Source organism: Mustela lutreola, chromosome 15 (assembly GCF_030435805.1).
Source record: "Mustela lutreola isolate mMusLut2 chromosome 15, mMusLut2.pri, whole genome shotgun sequence".
Classification (NCBI taxonomy): domain Eukaryota; kingdom Metazoa; phylum Chordata; class Mammalia; order Carnivora; family Mustelidae; genus Mustela; species Mustela lutreola.
In genome coordinates this window covers 40,287,913-40,304,013 of record NC_081304.1, presented here as the reverse complement: position 1 = coordinate 40,304,013, position 16,101 = coordinate 40,287,913, and the positions used below count along the sequence as shown (strand labels likewise).

The following is a 16,101-nucleotide window of genomic DNA, read 5'->3' as shown; positions in this document are numbered from 1 at the left end:
CAAGATTCAACGCCTGAATTCTTGGATTCATTCTATTACACCATGCTGCCCTATGGATTCACATGTATGCATGCATGTATGTGGAATTGGGGATACAGGCAGATCAGCTAGACCATCAGCTGCAGTTATCAGGATGGAAATCTAACATCCTTGTGGGTAAAGCTATATGCATATGACATATGGGTGTTTACCTACCGAGGGGAAGGCCAGTGTGTGCAGCGTGTGCCCCTGGACCACAAAGAAAAGGGTCAAGGAGGGACAGGAATGGTGGAGGGAGAGTACAGGTTCAAGACCACCTAAGCCCTGCCAACAACTGGCAGTGATGGAACTTAACAGATAAAAGCACCTAGTGGAGTCCATGTTGGTGAAACCACACTTTCCTGGTGAACACAGTCATGCAACAATTCAATGGGCTTCTAAAAATGTGCAGGTGCTGTTTCCAGGAGTTACGTGGGATACGGAAATAAAGCTACTGACATTAAACTATCTAGAGTGGCGTGTGTGTGTGTGTGTGTGTGTGTGTGGGAGGTGGAAGAAGGATTCACATAAATATATAAATAACTGTGACGTGACGTAGATAGAAAGTGCTCAGGGCCACAGGGAGGGACAGATCCTATAACAGGGTTCCAGAAGGACCAGAAACTGGAGAGATTGCTCGAAGCCGGGTATTAAGGAGGGTTTCCTGGGGAGGTAGCTTTGGAATGTCTAGATGTCAGCGCTCCATCCATGGACCGCTTTCCCGCAGGTTAGATCCTGTCTAATTTTCCAAGAAGTCCAGAGACGCAGACCTGCCCTCATTCGCCTTTTGCAGAGGTGGAAACTGAAGCCAGAGAAGCTGACTGGGTTGTCCACAGTCCCGCAACTAGCAAGCGGCAGGCCAGGGTTTGCTCTCCGGCCTGCGCTCCGGTGGCTCCCCGCGGGGCGGGCCTCAGCCGGGGCAGGAGGGCGGGGCGAGCAGGGGGCGGGGCGGCCGGCACGCGCCGGGGGCGGGGCGGAAGCCTCGAGGGGCGGGGCTGGCGCTCGGGAGGCGGTGGAGCGGCGTCACTCTTCACCTGCCGGCGCGAGCTCAGCGCCCTGGGCGGTCGGCAGGCTAGGGGGCTGCGGGGCTGAGCCCCGCTGAGCCCGCCGGGCCAGCCATGGGCGACCGCGAGCGCAACAAGAAGCGGCTGCTGGAGCTGCTGCAGGCGGCGGGCACCGGCAACGCGTACTGCGCCGACTGCGGGGCGGCGGGTAAGGGTGCGGCGGCCGGGAGCGCGACCCCTGCCCGCAGACCTCCTCTCCTCCTTCCAGACCAGGTCCTGTCCCGGGCCCCTGCGGGAGCTCTTCTGACACCTTCGGACCCAGTCCCCCGCCCACCCAGACAGCGAATGTCGGTCTGGCGCCCTCGGCCGCGCTCTCCACAGCGGCTGCCGAGCCCATCCGAACCCAGGCCGCCTGACCTCCCCACTGTGGACCCGGACACCGACCCTTCCATATCCTTGGGCCCAATCACTAGACCCGGGACCCTGATGCCTTGACCATCTGGTTCGCCTGCCCCACCAGCCACCCCACCCACCCGGACCTCGGTCCCTGACATGGTCACTTCGGACCCAGCCACCTCCCACGCCCACGGGCCCAAACATCTCCCAAACCTAGGGGGTCCCAGACCCCCGAAGGTCCAGTGCTCCCTTATCAACTGCCGGAAGCCCCTGGGGTCCTCCCAAGTTCCTGCTCCGCAGTGCAGACTTCCCCACCTGCAGCTCACCAGCCAGGCGCCCCACTCCTCTCGGTTCCCCGGAGTCTTGTCACTTCCACTTTGTGCTCGTCTCAGCCCTTCACCCCATCCCTAGACTCCTTCCAAGATCATCCTGGTAGCCTCTGTGCTTTAGCCGGCAGGCTGACCAGAAGATTGAATGTTGGTATTTTAGCTCACCCAAGGTGGGGTGACTGAGAGAAAAGGGCGTCCTAACATGGGCAGCGCTGGGCAGGGCCCCAGAAATCCTAATGGCCAAGCCCTGCCTCTCCAGCACCCCCAGCCCAGCTGTGGTTTCTGTGCATAACTCTCCGTCCAACTCCCCTTCCACCCTCTTGCCCCTAGATCCCGACTGGGCCTCCTACAAGCTGGGCATTTTCATCTGCCTGAACTGCTCTGGTGTCCACCGCAACTTCCCAGACATCAGCAAAATTAAATCCGTGAGACTTGACTTCTGGGATGACAGTACTGTGGAGGTAGTGAGGGGGTGGGTGGGCACGGAAGAGCCTTGAAACAGCAGAGCAGGGGTGGAGGTGGTGGGTGGGTAGCCCCATTCCTCTATAGGGGAGGAAACTGAGTTCCAGAGAGAAGCAGTAACTAGCAAGAGAAAGCACAGCCTATTAGAGTCCTGGCTTAGACAGAGACCCTGAGTGCAAGGCCCTGAGCTTGTTATTTCCCTCAGTTTCCACTTCTGTATTTTAAGGATCCAACTATTCGTTCAATCAGCTGATGTAAGGATTAAATGTAGGCTCAATGCCTACATTTGTAGGCATTATGTATCATTAGCTGAAGTCCTGGACTGGAATAGAAATAGACTAATTCATGGTCTATAGTCTCCCTTCCACTCATCACCAGGAAGGGCACCTTTTTGCTCCTCTCATCTATGGAGATGGAGGACACCATCAGCCTGGATGATATAATACCATTTTGGCCAGAAAACCTTCAGAGAGGAAGCTGTTCTAAATTGTGCTGGTTGGCTGAGGAGTTCAAGGACTACCGGAAAAGCAGGCGGGTGTTTCCTGAGTGCCCACTCTGTGCCAGGCACTCTGCTGGATGCTTTATTCGTTGGGCACGTAGTTACTGTAAGCCTACTGTATGCTGGGTATTAGGAAAGAGCAGTGAATAGGATAGAGTCTCTGCCCACGTGGAAATTATGTTCTAGTGCAGGAGAAAGATAGGAAGCCAGTAAACCAGCAGGCAGACCTGAAGATTGTTTCTTTGTCCCTTAAACCCCCCTATTATACTTTCTTCATTTTTGCATTTGAAATCCCTGAAGCTTGGGGGGGTTCAGTACTGCCCAAGGGTCACTCAGTGGATCAGTGGCACAGCTGGAATGTGAAACTTGCTCTGTTGGGATCCAAAGCCCATGCAAATCCCAAGTCATAGTTTAGAGTCCCTGGGGGAGGGGGAGAATGGGGTTCACTCAGCTCAGGGGATGTAAATTAAAAACCTGATGTTTCTTCCCACATGTGCCCTCACCCCAGATATGCCAGCTCTGTTCCTGAGTGGTAACTGTTGGCTGAGGCATATCTGCCTCTGGGTCTGTCAGGTGCTCATAGGGCCCCAGTGATCACCCTGACCTACCTACTCAAGGGGGACAGTTCCGACTTCTTCCATCCTCCAGCTATGTCTGTCTCCTGCACATAGCTGCTGGTGGTCCTGGCCATCTGGGGAGGGGGTGGGAGAAAGAATTTGAATTTTGGAGTTAGACAGATCTGGGTTCAAGTCCCAGCTCCTCACTTTCTAGCTGCGTCATCTGAGGTCAGTTGCCTAACCTCTCTGAGCCCGTCTCTTCACCTCTAAAATGAGGATGGCAATATTAAAATCGTCGAGGAGATGGAATGAACTAATGGGGAAGGACTGTAAAGCGTTCTGCCTACATGAGTGTGTGCTGTAGCCCGTCATTGCCCCAGGCTGGGGCTTCCCAGCCGCATGGATAACCAAGCCCAATGGGAAGTGTCAGATTCCAGTAGGAGTGTCTCCTGACTCAGCCTCGGAGCCAGTGGGAAGAGCAGCCTTCTGGGTAGACCATGGTTTCATTTCACATTTTTTCAAGTTCTAATATTACCCCGAGTTGCTGTTGTCTTGCAGTTTATGACCCACAACGGGAACCTCCGTGTGAAGGCCAAGTACGAAGCCAGAGTCCCTGCTTTCTACTATGTCCCCCAGGCCAACGACTGCCTGTGAGTAGATTTCTTGGTCTCCCCTCCCTTTATCTCTGGTGGTCTTTTCAATGTACCTGGTGGACCCGGGAAGACATTTTGGTACTATCATGGAAAACACTTAGACCTGGCTCAGTTCCTCCGCTACCCTTATTCCTTGGTTTATCACTTCCCCTCTTTGGGACTCAGTTTCCACAGCTGTGATATGGGGCATTTTCACTATGACCCGCCCCTTTGCCTCTGATGTTGTCATAGCCTACTTGTGGCAGCTAACTCGATAACAGAGAGGAACACTGGTATTTTAGTAGAACAGGTATGTTTCAGCTATTTCCTATGAAGTGTTGTGCCCAGGGCTGTCCCACTTGAACTCAGCCTAGCTCCAAAGCAGCTGTCTGGCCCCAGATCCCTATGTAAGCACCATAAAAATAATAGTAGCCACTAATCTTTATTGAACTCTGCCTATGTACCAGGCCCTGTGCTAAATGCTGTGTGCATTCATGTCTTTAATTCTCTCAACAGCTCTGATATAACACTGGCATGGTCCCCATGAAATAGATAACATTCCTGAGGCTCATAGAGACAGAATTGAGACCGACTAGCCCATCTGACACAGGGCACTGGGAAAATCTAATATAAGTGGGGGGAAGCTGGGAAACAACAGGAGGTTTCAGGTCCCCTGGATGTGAGGGGTCAGTGTGACCCTGGTACCTAGTGACCCCAGCCTCTGCAGGACTGACTGCCTGAACCTTAGCTTTCCTTCCAGGGACTCAGGCTCACTGCCAGGGCTACTAGACAGTTACCCCCTCCCTTCATCCACCCCCAGCCACCATTCTGGAATAAATAGGAAGAACATACCCTCTGGGCAGGTACAGCCTCACTGGCAGTGAGGGTATGGCTTTCAGGAAACAGGATGCATTTCAGTCACCATTGTCCTTTAGCCTCAGCAGGAAGCTTTTGGACAGTGTGCAAATTATACAACTGTACCTAGTACCCTACCATTTTCCAGTAGTTAAAACAACCCATGGGCGCCTGGGTGGCTCAGTGGTTAAGCTGCTGCCTTCGGCTCAGGTCATGATCTCAGGGTCCTGGGATCGAGTCCCGCATCGGGCTCTCTGCTCAGCAGGGAGCCTGCTTCCCTCTCTCTCTCTCTGCCTGCCTCTCTACCTACTTGTGATTTCTCTCTGTCAAATAAATAAATAAAGTCTTTAAAAAAAAAAACAAAAACAAAAAAAAACAACCCAAAGGTTGCTGATGCAGCGTGGAATGGTGGGGTGGGGGTGGGGGGGACACAGCTTTCTACTCAGAGGACCCCAGTATTGTTTCCTGACTCTATCACTCTCTAGCTGTAAGAAGGTAGACAAGTTACCAAACCTCTCTGAATCATGGCTCTCTTGTTTCTGAAATGTAGTTAATGATGCCTACATCATGGCATGGTGGTAGAGAGTAAATGAGATAATTTATGTGAAATGTCTCACAGGCCACCCAACAGGGTAGTTTAAAAAAATTTTTTTTGAAGATTTTATTTATTTATTTGACACAGAGGGAGAAATCACAAGTAGGCAGAGAGGCAGGCAGAAGGAGAGGGGGATGCAGGCTCCCCGCTGAGCAGAGAGCCCAATGCGGGGCTCAATCTCAGGACCCTGAGACCATGACCTGAGCCGAAGGCAGAGGCTTTAACCCACCGAGCCACCCAGGTGCCCCCCAATAGGCTAGTTTTAATCTATTTCTCACTGTCACCTTCGGAATGCTGCCTGGGCCCCAGCCCGGCTGAGGGAGGTGCCAGGCTTACCTTAAGAGGGTCTTGGCCCCCCTTGCCTCCCTGCTGCTTTGCTGCAGGGAGGAAGAACAGGCATTTGGTGAACACTTACTATGTGTTGGGCTTTCTGCCAGTACTCCAGACACTACTTCCACGATTCCAACCACAGCCCCTCACTTTACACCCTATTAGTGGGACACAAATGGCCTCCTCCCTGGAATTCTAGAAGTCCTCTAAATTCCCCACCTCCAGGACCAGGACTGGGGCCTCAGTCACCACTCCCTCTCCCAGCTCTGATCCTTTGGCTCAGGGTGCTACGGTGGGCTTGGTGACTGTCTTCAGTGTGCTGGGGGTGAGGGCTGTGCATTAAGCAGGGCCTCTGGTTGCAAGTGACAGAATTATAGCTTAGTCCCGAGGGGAGTTGTAGGTTCTAGGGATCAGACCGTAGGAGGGACAGGCCAGCAGCACAAACACCTCTTACCTTGTCTTTCTGGTTCTCGTTTCTGCCTGTTTCAATTGGCCAGACTTCTTTCATGTACCTGGGAGCAAGGCCACTTTGGGTCCCTGGCTCCAGTTCCTTGGCTCCAGCTTCCAGTTCACCCCTCCCTCAGTTTTTCTCCTTTTGCTCCAGCAGCTCAGGGCAGAGCTCTGATTATCCAGTTCTGGCCAGGTGCCCACTTCCGGGTCATTCCCTGTGGTTCTTGGGTAAGGTCACATGAACCTTAGAATGTTTACCTAGAAAAGGCAAGAGGGAACCAAACAATTGAAATACATTTTCTGCAGGGGTCATGTGACTGATTAGGCTAACATTAAACTCCTGCTATGTGGTGATCATGGTAACAGATCCTTTTACATATATATTTAAACCCCTCAACAACCCCAAGGGGAAGGTAGGTGTAATATCTTTGACATATTCCCCAAGTTCAGAGAAGTTATGCAACTTGCCGTGGGTCCCATGATGGATAAATAGGAGAGGAGAAGGTCCCAGGTGGTTCGACCCCAACATCACTGCTGTATCCAGTGCAGCAGGCCCAGATTTTATGGGCAAGCCGCAGGAAGAGGGTCCTGGACTCTCCTGGCTTCAGCTGAAGAGTATGCAGTGGGGGGGGGGGTGGTATAGATGGTCCAGGGGAGCTGGTTGATCTAGAAGGCTGGGCTGGCTGGCAGTGGTTTTCAGATAGCCCCTTGGGGGAAATATTTTTCCCTCTGGAGGCACTGGCAATATCTGAAGACATTTTGGGGTATCATAACTGGGGAGAGGGTACTACTGGCATCTAGAGGTTAGAGACCAGTGATGCCACTGGACATCGGACAGAACACAGGAGTCTTCCCCTTCCCCCAACAGAAGATTAGTCCCAAATGTAATGGTATCGAAGCTGAGCAGCCCTGGGGGGTCTGACCAGGCAGCTGCTGGGATGCCCCCACCCTGTGGGAAAACAGTGCCTCAGACACAGTTGACCAAAGGCTCTCTCTTCTTAGGGTGTTAAAGGAACAGTGGATTCGAGCTAAGTATGAAAGACAGGAATTTATGGCCGATGGGAAAACCACCTCACCCCCAGGTAAGGTTATTTCCATCATCTTTTGAGGTCTATGTTCTAATGAATTCTGGTCAATAAAGCACCCGAGTGTTAGGAAGAGGGCCCAGTCAGGAGCTATCTGCTGGCCTCACTCTGGCCACAGAGGCCAAGGTGTGGGTTCCTTTGCCTCTGAAACAGCAACACATCAGCAGGCGGAGTTTTATGGTCTGAGTGGTCAAGAAGCATTTTTATCTCTGGTCCCCACAGGGCCACAAATGCATACAGTGTCTTAATGTAAAGTTGCAGGAAGACTCACCCACCAGGCAGTTAGCAAAAGGCACCCCTGCTGTTGGGGAGTGTGGCCCCTCGTGTGGCACAGGCTTGGTAAGGTACATGGGAGGGATTTCCGCCTCCCTTCCCACCTTTGTGTGGGGCCCAAGCTCACAGCTAGCCCTCGGCCTGTGACCGAGTCTGCCCACTGCTCTGAGCCCAAGCTGACGCTGACCCAGAAAGCAAAGTGTACAAAACCACTGCAAGGACCGGAGACAGCCGGAGATCAGCAACCCTAGCTAAGGGGAGCACATGGTACTCTTGAACTTGCAGGTACCTAGAGGCTCAAGATTTCCGCCCTTTGGAGGGGTTTGTCAGCTTGGGGTCAACATGACACCGGGCAGCACCATTACCAGCATCTTTCAGAATCATCCAGTTTCTCAGAACTTAGCCTTCTTGAGGGTTTAGTCTGTCTTCTTATGAAAGAGCCAAAGAAGGAAGTTAGGGAGAGCCCAACCGAAATCACAAGACCTGGCAAATTTGGCCCCAGACAGAACCCTACGTGCAGCAGCTGACATAGCTAAGTTAGATTTAAGATATCTTAGCATGGGGTGGAGCGTTCTCTTTACCCTTGAGACCCTACGTGGTTTGCAAACTGCTTGTTCATCTCAAGGATGTGGCTGTTCCCTCTTTCTCATCCTTGGCGGCTAAGGAAACCGGGAAGGGTTCCTGTGGAAGCGGGGAAGGGACAATGCACAGTTCCTGCGAAGGAAGTTTGTCCTCCTGGCAAAAGAAGGCCTCCTGAAGTACTACACTAAAGAGGAGGTAAGAGACCAGACCAGCAATGGTCCCTCCCTGAGCGCTGGCCCACACCCCACGGAGGTCACATTGGAATCAATGGTGCCATCTTCCAGATAATCTCAGCCATTGAGTGTTCAGCACCGCACGGTTACTTTTCCACAGTCAGGCAATCAGTCCAGTCCGAAGAAAACACACCTCCTCTTCCCTAGAATTAGCTTAGACTGGGCCTTCGATGGCCACTTGAGCTTACTGCATTTATTCATGCACTCAAGAAATTATTTATTTATTTACATATTTTAAAGATTTTTATTTACGTGTTTGAAAGAGAGAGAGGGAGAAAGAGAAGGAGTGGGGGGAGGGGCCAAGAAGGAGAGGGAGGGAGGAAGAGGGAGAAGCAGACTCTTCATGGAGTGGGGAACCCGATGCGGGGCTTGATCCTGGGACTCCAGGATCATGACTTGAGCCAAAGGCAGCTGCTTAACCAACTGAGCCACCCAGGTACCCCTTAAGAAATTATTTATTGATCACCTACTATATACTAGACATTCCTATAAGCACTGGGCCTATAGCAGTAAATGAAATGAAGCTCATGTTATCATGGGGCTTACAGTCTAGTAGAAGAAGACAGGTGGTAACCAAAAGGTACATCAACATATGATATCTGAGGGGCATCTGGGCGGCTTAGTCGGTTAATTGTCTGTCTTCGGCTCAGGTCATGATCCCAGGGTCCTGGGATTGAGTCCCCTGTTGGGCTCCTTGTTCAGTGGGGAACTGCTTCTCCCTCAGCCTGCCCACCCCACCGCTTTTGTCCTCTCTCTCTCTGGCAAATAAAGAAATAAAATCTTATATATATATGTGCATATATATATACATACATATATGTGATATAAAACACACACATATATATATATATATGATATATATGGTATATGGAGGTGGTAGTAGGTTCTGTGAAGAGAAGTAAAAGCAGGTGAAGAGTTAGAGGATGGTGGGGCTAATATCACACAGGGGTCATGGAAGACCCCTCTGATGACATTGGAGCAGAGAAATCAATAAAAGTGAGCAAGTCAGGGGCTCCTGGGTAAATCAGATCAGTCAGTTAAGCAACTGGCTCTTGGTTTCAGCCCAGGTCATGATCCCTGATCAGGATCCGGGCTCAGTGCAGAGTCTGCTTAGGTTTCTCTCTCTCTCTCCCTTCTCCATCTGCCCTCCCCCACTAAAATAAATAAATAATTAAAAAAAAAAAAGTGAGCAAGTCATGTGGGTACGTGGGGCAGAATAGAAGAAGTGGAGGGAACGTAAACATAGTCCTGGATAGCACATACATGCGTGCCAGGTAGAAAATGACCCCTCCGAGATGGTGTAGCCCTGAGGTCTAGATAAGTAGAAGCCTAGATTGCAGTTCTCGATTACACCCTCAGCCAGGGACTTTTTGTTTAGGGCACAAACTACTCCACCAGAAGCCACAGCCTGAGCTGGGAGGGTAGTTGGTGGATCAAGGAAGCCAAAGTGACCTGTGCAGAAGGAGCAAAGAAAAGGACGGAGATGAACTCACATAGGTAAGGACCTTGTAAGGCCTAGTAAGACTCAAGATTCTTTTTAAAAAACAGTTTTATCAAGCTATAAATTCACAGAGGTGTCTGCGTGGCTCAGTCAGTGAAGAGTGGGACTCTTGATCTCAGCTCAGGTCTTTTTTTTTTTTTTTTTTTTTTCCCAGCTCAGGTCTTGATCAAGGGTTGTGGGATCAAGCCCTACTCCCAGCCCTACGTTGCACTGGGCTCTGCTCATAGCAGAGGGTCTGCTCTGGATTCTCTCTCTCCTTCTCCTCCCTCAGTGCTTGCGTTTTCTCTCTCTCTTTCTCTAAAATAAATAAATAAATAAATCTTAAAAGAAAGATACAAATTCATACATCATTACAATTCACCCATTTAAAGCATATAATCAATGGCTTTTAATCTAGTCACAGAGTTCTGTAACTATTACCACAATCAATTTCAGAACATTTTCAAAACCCCCAAAAGTGGGTGCCTGGGTGGCTCACTCATTAAGCACCTGCCTTTGGCTCAGGTCATGATTCTTGGGTCTGTGGATCAAGTCCTGCATCAGGCTCCCTGCTCCGTGGGGAGAAACCCCAAAAGAAATCCCACATCCATTAGTCCTTATCCTCTTCCCACCAAACCCCCAGCCCCAGGACACCAACGATCTACTTTTTGTCTCTGTAGGTTTGCCTTTTAATTGACAAATAAGGACATGGAAGAGGTGGTCTTCTGTAAGAGACCTCTTTCATTTTGTATACATGTTTAAGATTCATTCAGGTAGCATGTATTAGTACTTCTTTTTATTGCTAAGTACTGGTCTACTGTGTGCACCTTTCATTTGTTCACTTAGTTGGTGGACATTTGAGTTATTTCCACTTTTTGGCAAGTGTGAATAGCACTATTATGAACATTGGTGTAGCAGTTTTCATGCGGATGTTTCCACTCTTCTTGGAGATATTCCTAGGAGCGGAATTGCTGAGTCGGATGGCACCTCTGTATTTACTCTTTAGAGGAACTGCCACACTGCTTTCCAAAGTGGCTGCACCGTCTTATGTTTCCACCAGCAATGTGTGAAGGTCCCTCTTGCTCCACATCCTCACCAACACTTGCTGTCATCTGTCTTTTTGATTATAACCATTTTGGTGGATAAGAGGTAGTATCTGGTTGTGATTCTGATTTACATTTCCTTGATGGCTAATGATGTGGAGCATCTTTTCATGTGTTTATTGGCCATTTATCTATCTTCTTTGGAGAAATGTCTGTTTAGATCCTTTTCCCATATTTTAATTAGTTTAGTTGGCTTTTTATTATTGAGTTTTTATAGTTCTTTGTGTATTCTAGACACAAGGCCATATTGGATACATGATTTACAAAAATATGTAGGCTTTTGGGATTTTACTCTGAGATGAGAAGCCATAGGAAGGTTTTGAGCAAAGAAGTGATATAATTTGATTTAAGCTCTTTGCATTTGGGGAATACAAGTCTTGTGATGGATGAACATTTTGTGGGGATAGTTTCTTCTGTCCTTTTTCTCCTGCTTGCATCAAGGACCATTACCATGACTACTTTTATTTATTTTTTAAATATCTTTAAGTAATCTCTACATGGAACATGGGGCTCAAACCCATAAATCCAGGGTTAAGACTTACATGCTGTACTGACTGAGCTGACCAAGTGTCCAAATTCAACTTTTTAAAGGACCACTCTGGCTGCTGCTGCGGTCAGGATGGGGCAGAGAGGAGGCAAGAGTGGAAGGAGGGAAAGCAATTAGGAAGCTATTGCAGTAATTGAGGCATCAGGGCGCCTGCCTGGCTCAGTCAGTAGAGCACGTGACTCTTGATCTCAGAGTTGTGAGTTTGAGCCACACCTTGGGCATGGAGTTTACTTAAAACAAATAAAAACAGTTACTAAAAAAATTATCAAGGGAGAAATAATGGTGGATTAGACCAGTTTGGTGGTGAAGGAGGTAGTTCAAAGTGGTCAGATTTTGAAAGTAGAACCAAAAGAACTTACTGCTGGATTGGTCGTAGGGTGTGAAAGTAAGAAGGATCAAGGGTAGTTCCCTGCTTTCTACACTGTGCAACTAGAAGGAGAGATTTGCCATTTACTGAGATGACAAAGACTTAACTCACTGAGAGGATGATCAAGAGCCCTTTTTGGCTTGAGATGCTTATTAGTCACCCAGGTGGATGGAGAAGGAGGTTGAATACATGAGCCTGGAGTTCTGGGGAGAGTTTGAAGGTGGAGTTGTCAGCATTGGGAGTGGTTTAGTGATAGAACTGCCTGGGGTCACCTGGGCAGGAGTGTGGGTAGATGAGAAAAGATTTTTTTTTAAAGATTTTATTTATTTATTTGAGAGAGAGAGTGAGAGCATGAGAGGGGAGAAGGTCAGAGGGAGAAGTAGACTCCCCATGGAGTTGGGAGCCTGATGCTGGACTCAATCCCTGAACTCCAGGATCATGACCTGAACTGAAGGCAGTTGCTTAACCAACTGAGCCACCCAGGTGCCCAAGATGTTTTTTCTGTATCCAAAACGTGCTTACTAAGATAATTTTCCACTCATCTTTTTTTTTTTTTTTAAGAATATTGATTTATCTAGATATCTAGATAGAGAGAGAGCACACAGAGGGAAAGGGAGAAGCAGACTCCCTGCTGAGCAAGGAGCCCTGTGCAGGGCTCGATCCCAGGACCCTGGGATCATGACCTGAGCCGAAAGCAGACGCTTTTCCAACTGAGCCACCCAGGCATCCCTGTTTCCCACTCATCTTGACTCAGGGTGCTTTTAGTGCTGCTCCTGTCTGAAGGAGCATCCTTCCGCAAGCCTTGCTTTTCATCTTGTGGGCTGGCAGAGGACAGTGGAGCAGTTCACACACAAAACTATTGTTTGTGCCTGGCCAAGGACCGTGGTGGTTTTGTAGCATCCTGACCACTTCATGTCCACGAAATGGGTGTTGGGGCTCTGCACCAGGTGCTGTTCCTTGTGCTTTTCCGCTTCTCTTCTGGGGATGAGTGCAGATAGTCCTCCTTCACAAGGAGTGTGTTCTTGTAGGGAGGTTGTTAGGTGCGGAAAGGAGCAAAAGCAGAAATCCTAGGACTGAGGATTTTTGTTACTTGTTCCTGAATGACAAACCACCATACAACTTAGTGGCTTAAAACATCAGTTTATTATTTATCTCAATCCCGGGGGTCAGGAGTTTGGGCAGGCCTTGGCTGCTGCAGTGTACCCCATGTAGCATCAGCCAGTTCATGCACCCTGCCGCCCTGAGCTGGTGGTTGAGCTGGGCAAGAAGGCCCAGGAAGCCTTCACTCCTAAGTCTGGAGCCTTGGCTCCTTTAGGGAGCCTCTGTCTCTCCATGTGCTTGTTCCTTATTTACGAGTCTGACTTGAGCTTCTTTGCAGCATGGCAGCTGGCCTCCCCTGAGCAAAGGGCGATGCTGTAGGCCTTTTCAGCGCTAGGTCAGGAACTATGTTCTGGGACGCCTGGGTGGCTCAGTGGCTTAAGCCTCTGTCTTCAGCTCAGGTCATGATCTCAGGGTCCTGGGATCAAGCCCCACATCGGGCTCTCTGCTCAGCGGAGAGCCTGCTCCCCCCCGCCCGCCTGCCTCTCTGCCTACTTGTGATCTCTCTCTCTGTCAAATAAACAGATAGAATCTTTAAAAAAGAAAAAGAGGAACTACCTTCTGTTGGTCAAAGCAACTCCAACAGCCAGCATTGATTCAAGGGGAGCAGATACAGACTTCCCCTCTTTATGGGTATCATGGTACGTACATATGGGGAGGGAAGGAGATTATTTTGAGATTATTTCCCACACTGAACCCTGACACGTTCCAGTATTTAGAGGGCAGAAAAATGATACGTTTCCAGGAAAGAATATGAAGGAGCGGCCAACAAAGTCAGAAAAGGACAAGTTCTGAGCACGTTAGCCATCACCTGCCTCCACTTCCTACGGGTGGACTGACGGACTGACTGAATTTCGCCTTCCTCCTGTTGCTTTCCCAGATAGACCACAGCAAGGCTAGCAGGTGACTGCAGTGTGCCTGCAGTCTGGGACCAAGTGAAAAATGACGGGGGAGTGATGAGTACTGCCCCTCCGAGTGAGAATTAGGGGCTTCTTCTCAGCCTTCAATTTAAAGCACTGAAAAATGTTGCAGGTCCAAAAGGCAGGCAGAGAAAGGGCTGCGGCGGAGTTAGGAGCCAATGCAGTACCCCAGCGGCCACTAGGAGCTGGCCTCCGGGAGAGTCTCATCCTTGGTTTGCCAGGGTCCATCTGTTTCTCAGTCCGAAGCCAGTTCAGTCTAAACCAATCTAAAAACAGAACGAGTGGCTTCTGTTACTTTTAAATTTCTTTCCCGGGGCACCTGGGTGGCTCAGTGGATTAAGCCGCTGCCTTCAGCTCAGGCCATGATCTTAGTGTCCTGGGATTGAGCCCCACATCCGGCTCTTTGCTCAGCGGGGAGCCTGCTTCTCTCTCTCTCTGCCTGACTCTCTGCCTACTTGTGATCTCTCTCTCTCTCTGTCAAATAAATAAATAAAATCTTTAAAAAAAAAAATTTCTTTCCCAAGAGGGAACTTTTTTTTTTTTTTAAGGTTGTAAAGATAACGCATTTTTATGTAAAAATTTTGGGTAATACAGAAAAGTAAGGCTGAAGAAAGGAAGACTCATCTCAACATAATAAAATAATAATACCCGGAACAGGTTTTCTTAAAAATTCTACAAAGCAAAAAGAAAAAGACAGTCTTTTAGAAAAATTGGCAAAGAAAATAGACTGGCAGTTCACAGAAAAGGAAACCAAAATGCCTCATAGATAGAAGAAGGATGCTTCATCTCTCTGGCAGTCAGGAAAATGCAAATTAAAGCCCTACGGAATATACCACCCACTCACCAAAATGGCTGGAATTAAAAAGGCTGACAATTGGGGCGCCTGGGTGGCTCAGTGGGTTAAAGCCTCTGCCTTCGGCTCAGGTAATGATCCCAGGGTCCTGGGATCAAGCCCTGCATCGGGCTTTCTGCTCAGCAGGGAGCCTGCTTCCTCCTCTCTCTCTCTGCCTGCCTCTCCGCCTACTTGTGATTTCTGTCTGTCAAATAAATGAATAAAATCTTAAAAAAAAAAAAAAAAGGCTGACAACTCCATGTAAAGGACGTGGAGAAACTGGAACTCCCCTATGTTGCTTGGTGGGATTGTAAAGTGATACAACCACTTGGGAAAACCATTTGGCAGTTTGTAATAAAGGTAGATATATATTTAACAGTATAACCCAGGCATTGCACTCATAGCCATTTACCAAAGAGGAACAAAAACATGTGTCCACAAAAATATTTGATGCAAATGTTCATAGATGTTTTATTCATTAAAAAAAAAAACCACCAAAATGTGGAAAGAACCCAAATGTCCATCCACAGCTGAATGAACAAATTGTAGTATATCCGTAGAAGGAATATTACTCAGTAATACTACTCAGTAATAAAATGGGACAAACTACTAATAAATGAACAATGCAGATGAATCTAAAATAAATTATTCTGAGCAAAAGAAGCCTTATTCAAGAGTATGTACTATATAATTCCATTTATACGAAGTTCTAAAACAGGCTAAAACATTTCATATCAACAGAAGGGAGATAAGTGATTATCTAGGGTTGGGGGGGGCAAGGAAAAAATCTTCCAGGGGCCTGAGGAAACTCTTGCATTAGTAGTCTTTTTTTTTTTTTTTAAGATTTTATTTATTTATTTGAGAGAGAGAGAGTAAGCAGAGGCAGGAGCAGAGAGAGGAAGAAGCAGACTCAGCACTAAGCTCAAAGCCCAGTGTGGGGCTAGATCCCACCACTCCAAGTTCATGACCTGAGCTGAAACTAAGAGTCGGAAGCTTAACTGACTGAGACACCCTTGTGCCCCAGTGATTGCGGTGATGCTTCCATGGGTGTATCCATTTGTTAAAAACCATGCTGTACTCTTAAAATGAGTGCCATTTATTATTTATAAATTATACCTCAACAAAGTTGATGAAATGAATGTTAAGAATGACATTCAATTTCATACCCATCATATTAGCAAAAAATTTAAATCTGCCAGTCAGGTGTGGGTGAGGCCATAGGGAAAGGGGATCTCCTCTGTGACTGAGTGTGTTACTCGTTTCCATTATTCAGTATTCAGTTGAAGTAAATAATGGTTCAGCTGCTATGGAGAGCCATTCAGTGAAGTAATTTGGCAGTTTCCTGTACATTGAAGATGTATACCCATGTGATCTAGCAATTCCACTCCTAAATATACACCGTGACTTGGAGAAACACTCCCGTATGTGTACCATGGACACAGCCTGACTGTAGC

The 16,101-nt window shown here is 48.5% G+C and overlaps 2 protein-coding genes and 1 pseudogene across 8 annotated transcripts in view; 1 reads left to right on the top strand and 2 right to left on the bottom strand.

Moving 5' to 3' along the window:
- The window catches only part of TEFM (transcription elongation factor, mitochondrial), a 47,137-nt gene extending 40,858 nt beyond the window's left edge, over positions 1-6,279 (bottom strand). Inside the window, exons 1-2 of one of the 2 annotated variants that reach the window (XM_059149291.1) lie at positions 6,132-6,279; positions 3,317-3,399 (exon numbers count right to left, since the gene is read on the bottom strand). The gene's annotated coding sequence lies outside the window, so the exon portion shown is untranslated. The remainder of the gene's footprint in view (positions 1-3,316; positions 3,400-6,131) is intronic. The other variant, XM_059149290.1, reaches the window with a different exon arrangement.
- Positions 1,007-16,101, top strand: part of ADAP2 (ArfGAP with dual PH domains 2) — a 34,553-nt gene continuing 19,458 nt past the window's right edge. For 3 of the 6 annotated variants that reach the window (XM_059149283.1, XM_059149287.1, XM_059149286.1), the window contains exons 1-5: positions 1,008-1,230; positions 2,078-2,208; positions 3,824-3,915; positions 7,130-7,209; positions 8,150-8,262. In XM_059149283.1, coding sequence (XP_059005266.1) covers positions 1,137-1,230; positions 2,078-2,208; positions 3,824-3,915; positions 7,130-7,209; positions 8,150-8,262 — 510 coding nt within the window. In that variant the 5' untranslated portion in view covers positions 1,008-1,136. Of the gene's footprint in view, positions 1,231-2,077; positions 2,209-3,823; positions 3,916-7,129; positions 7,210-8,149; positions 8,263-16,101 lie in introns of all 6 variants that reach the window. The other 3 variants (XM_059149289.1, XM_059149288.1, XM_059149284.1) reach the window with 2 other exon arrangements.
- Positions 12,559-15,820, bottom strand: LOC131816655 (small ribosomal subunit protein eS27-like; annotated as a pseudogene).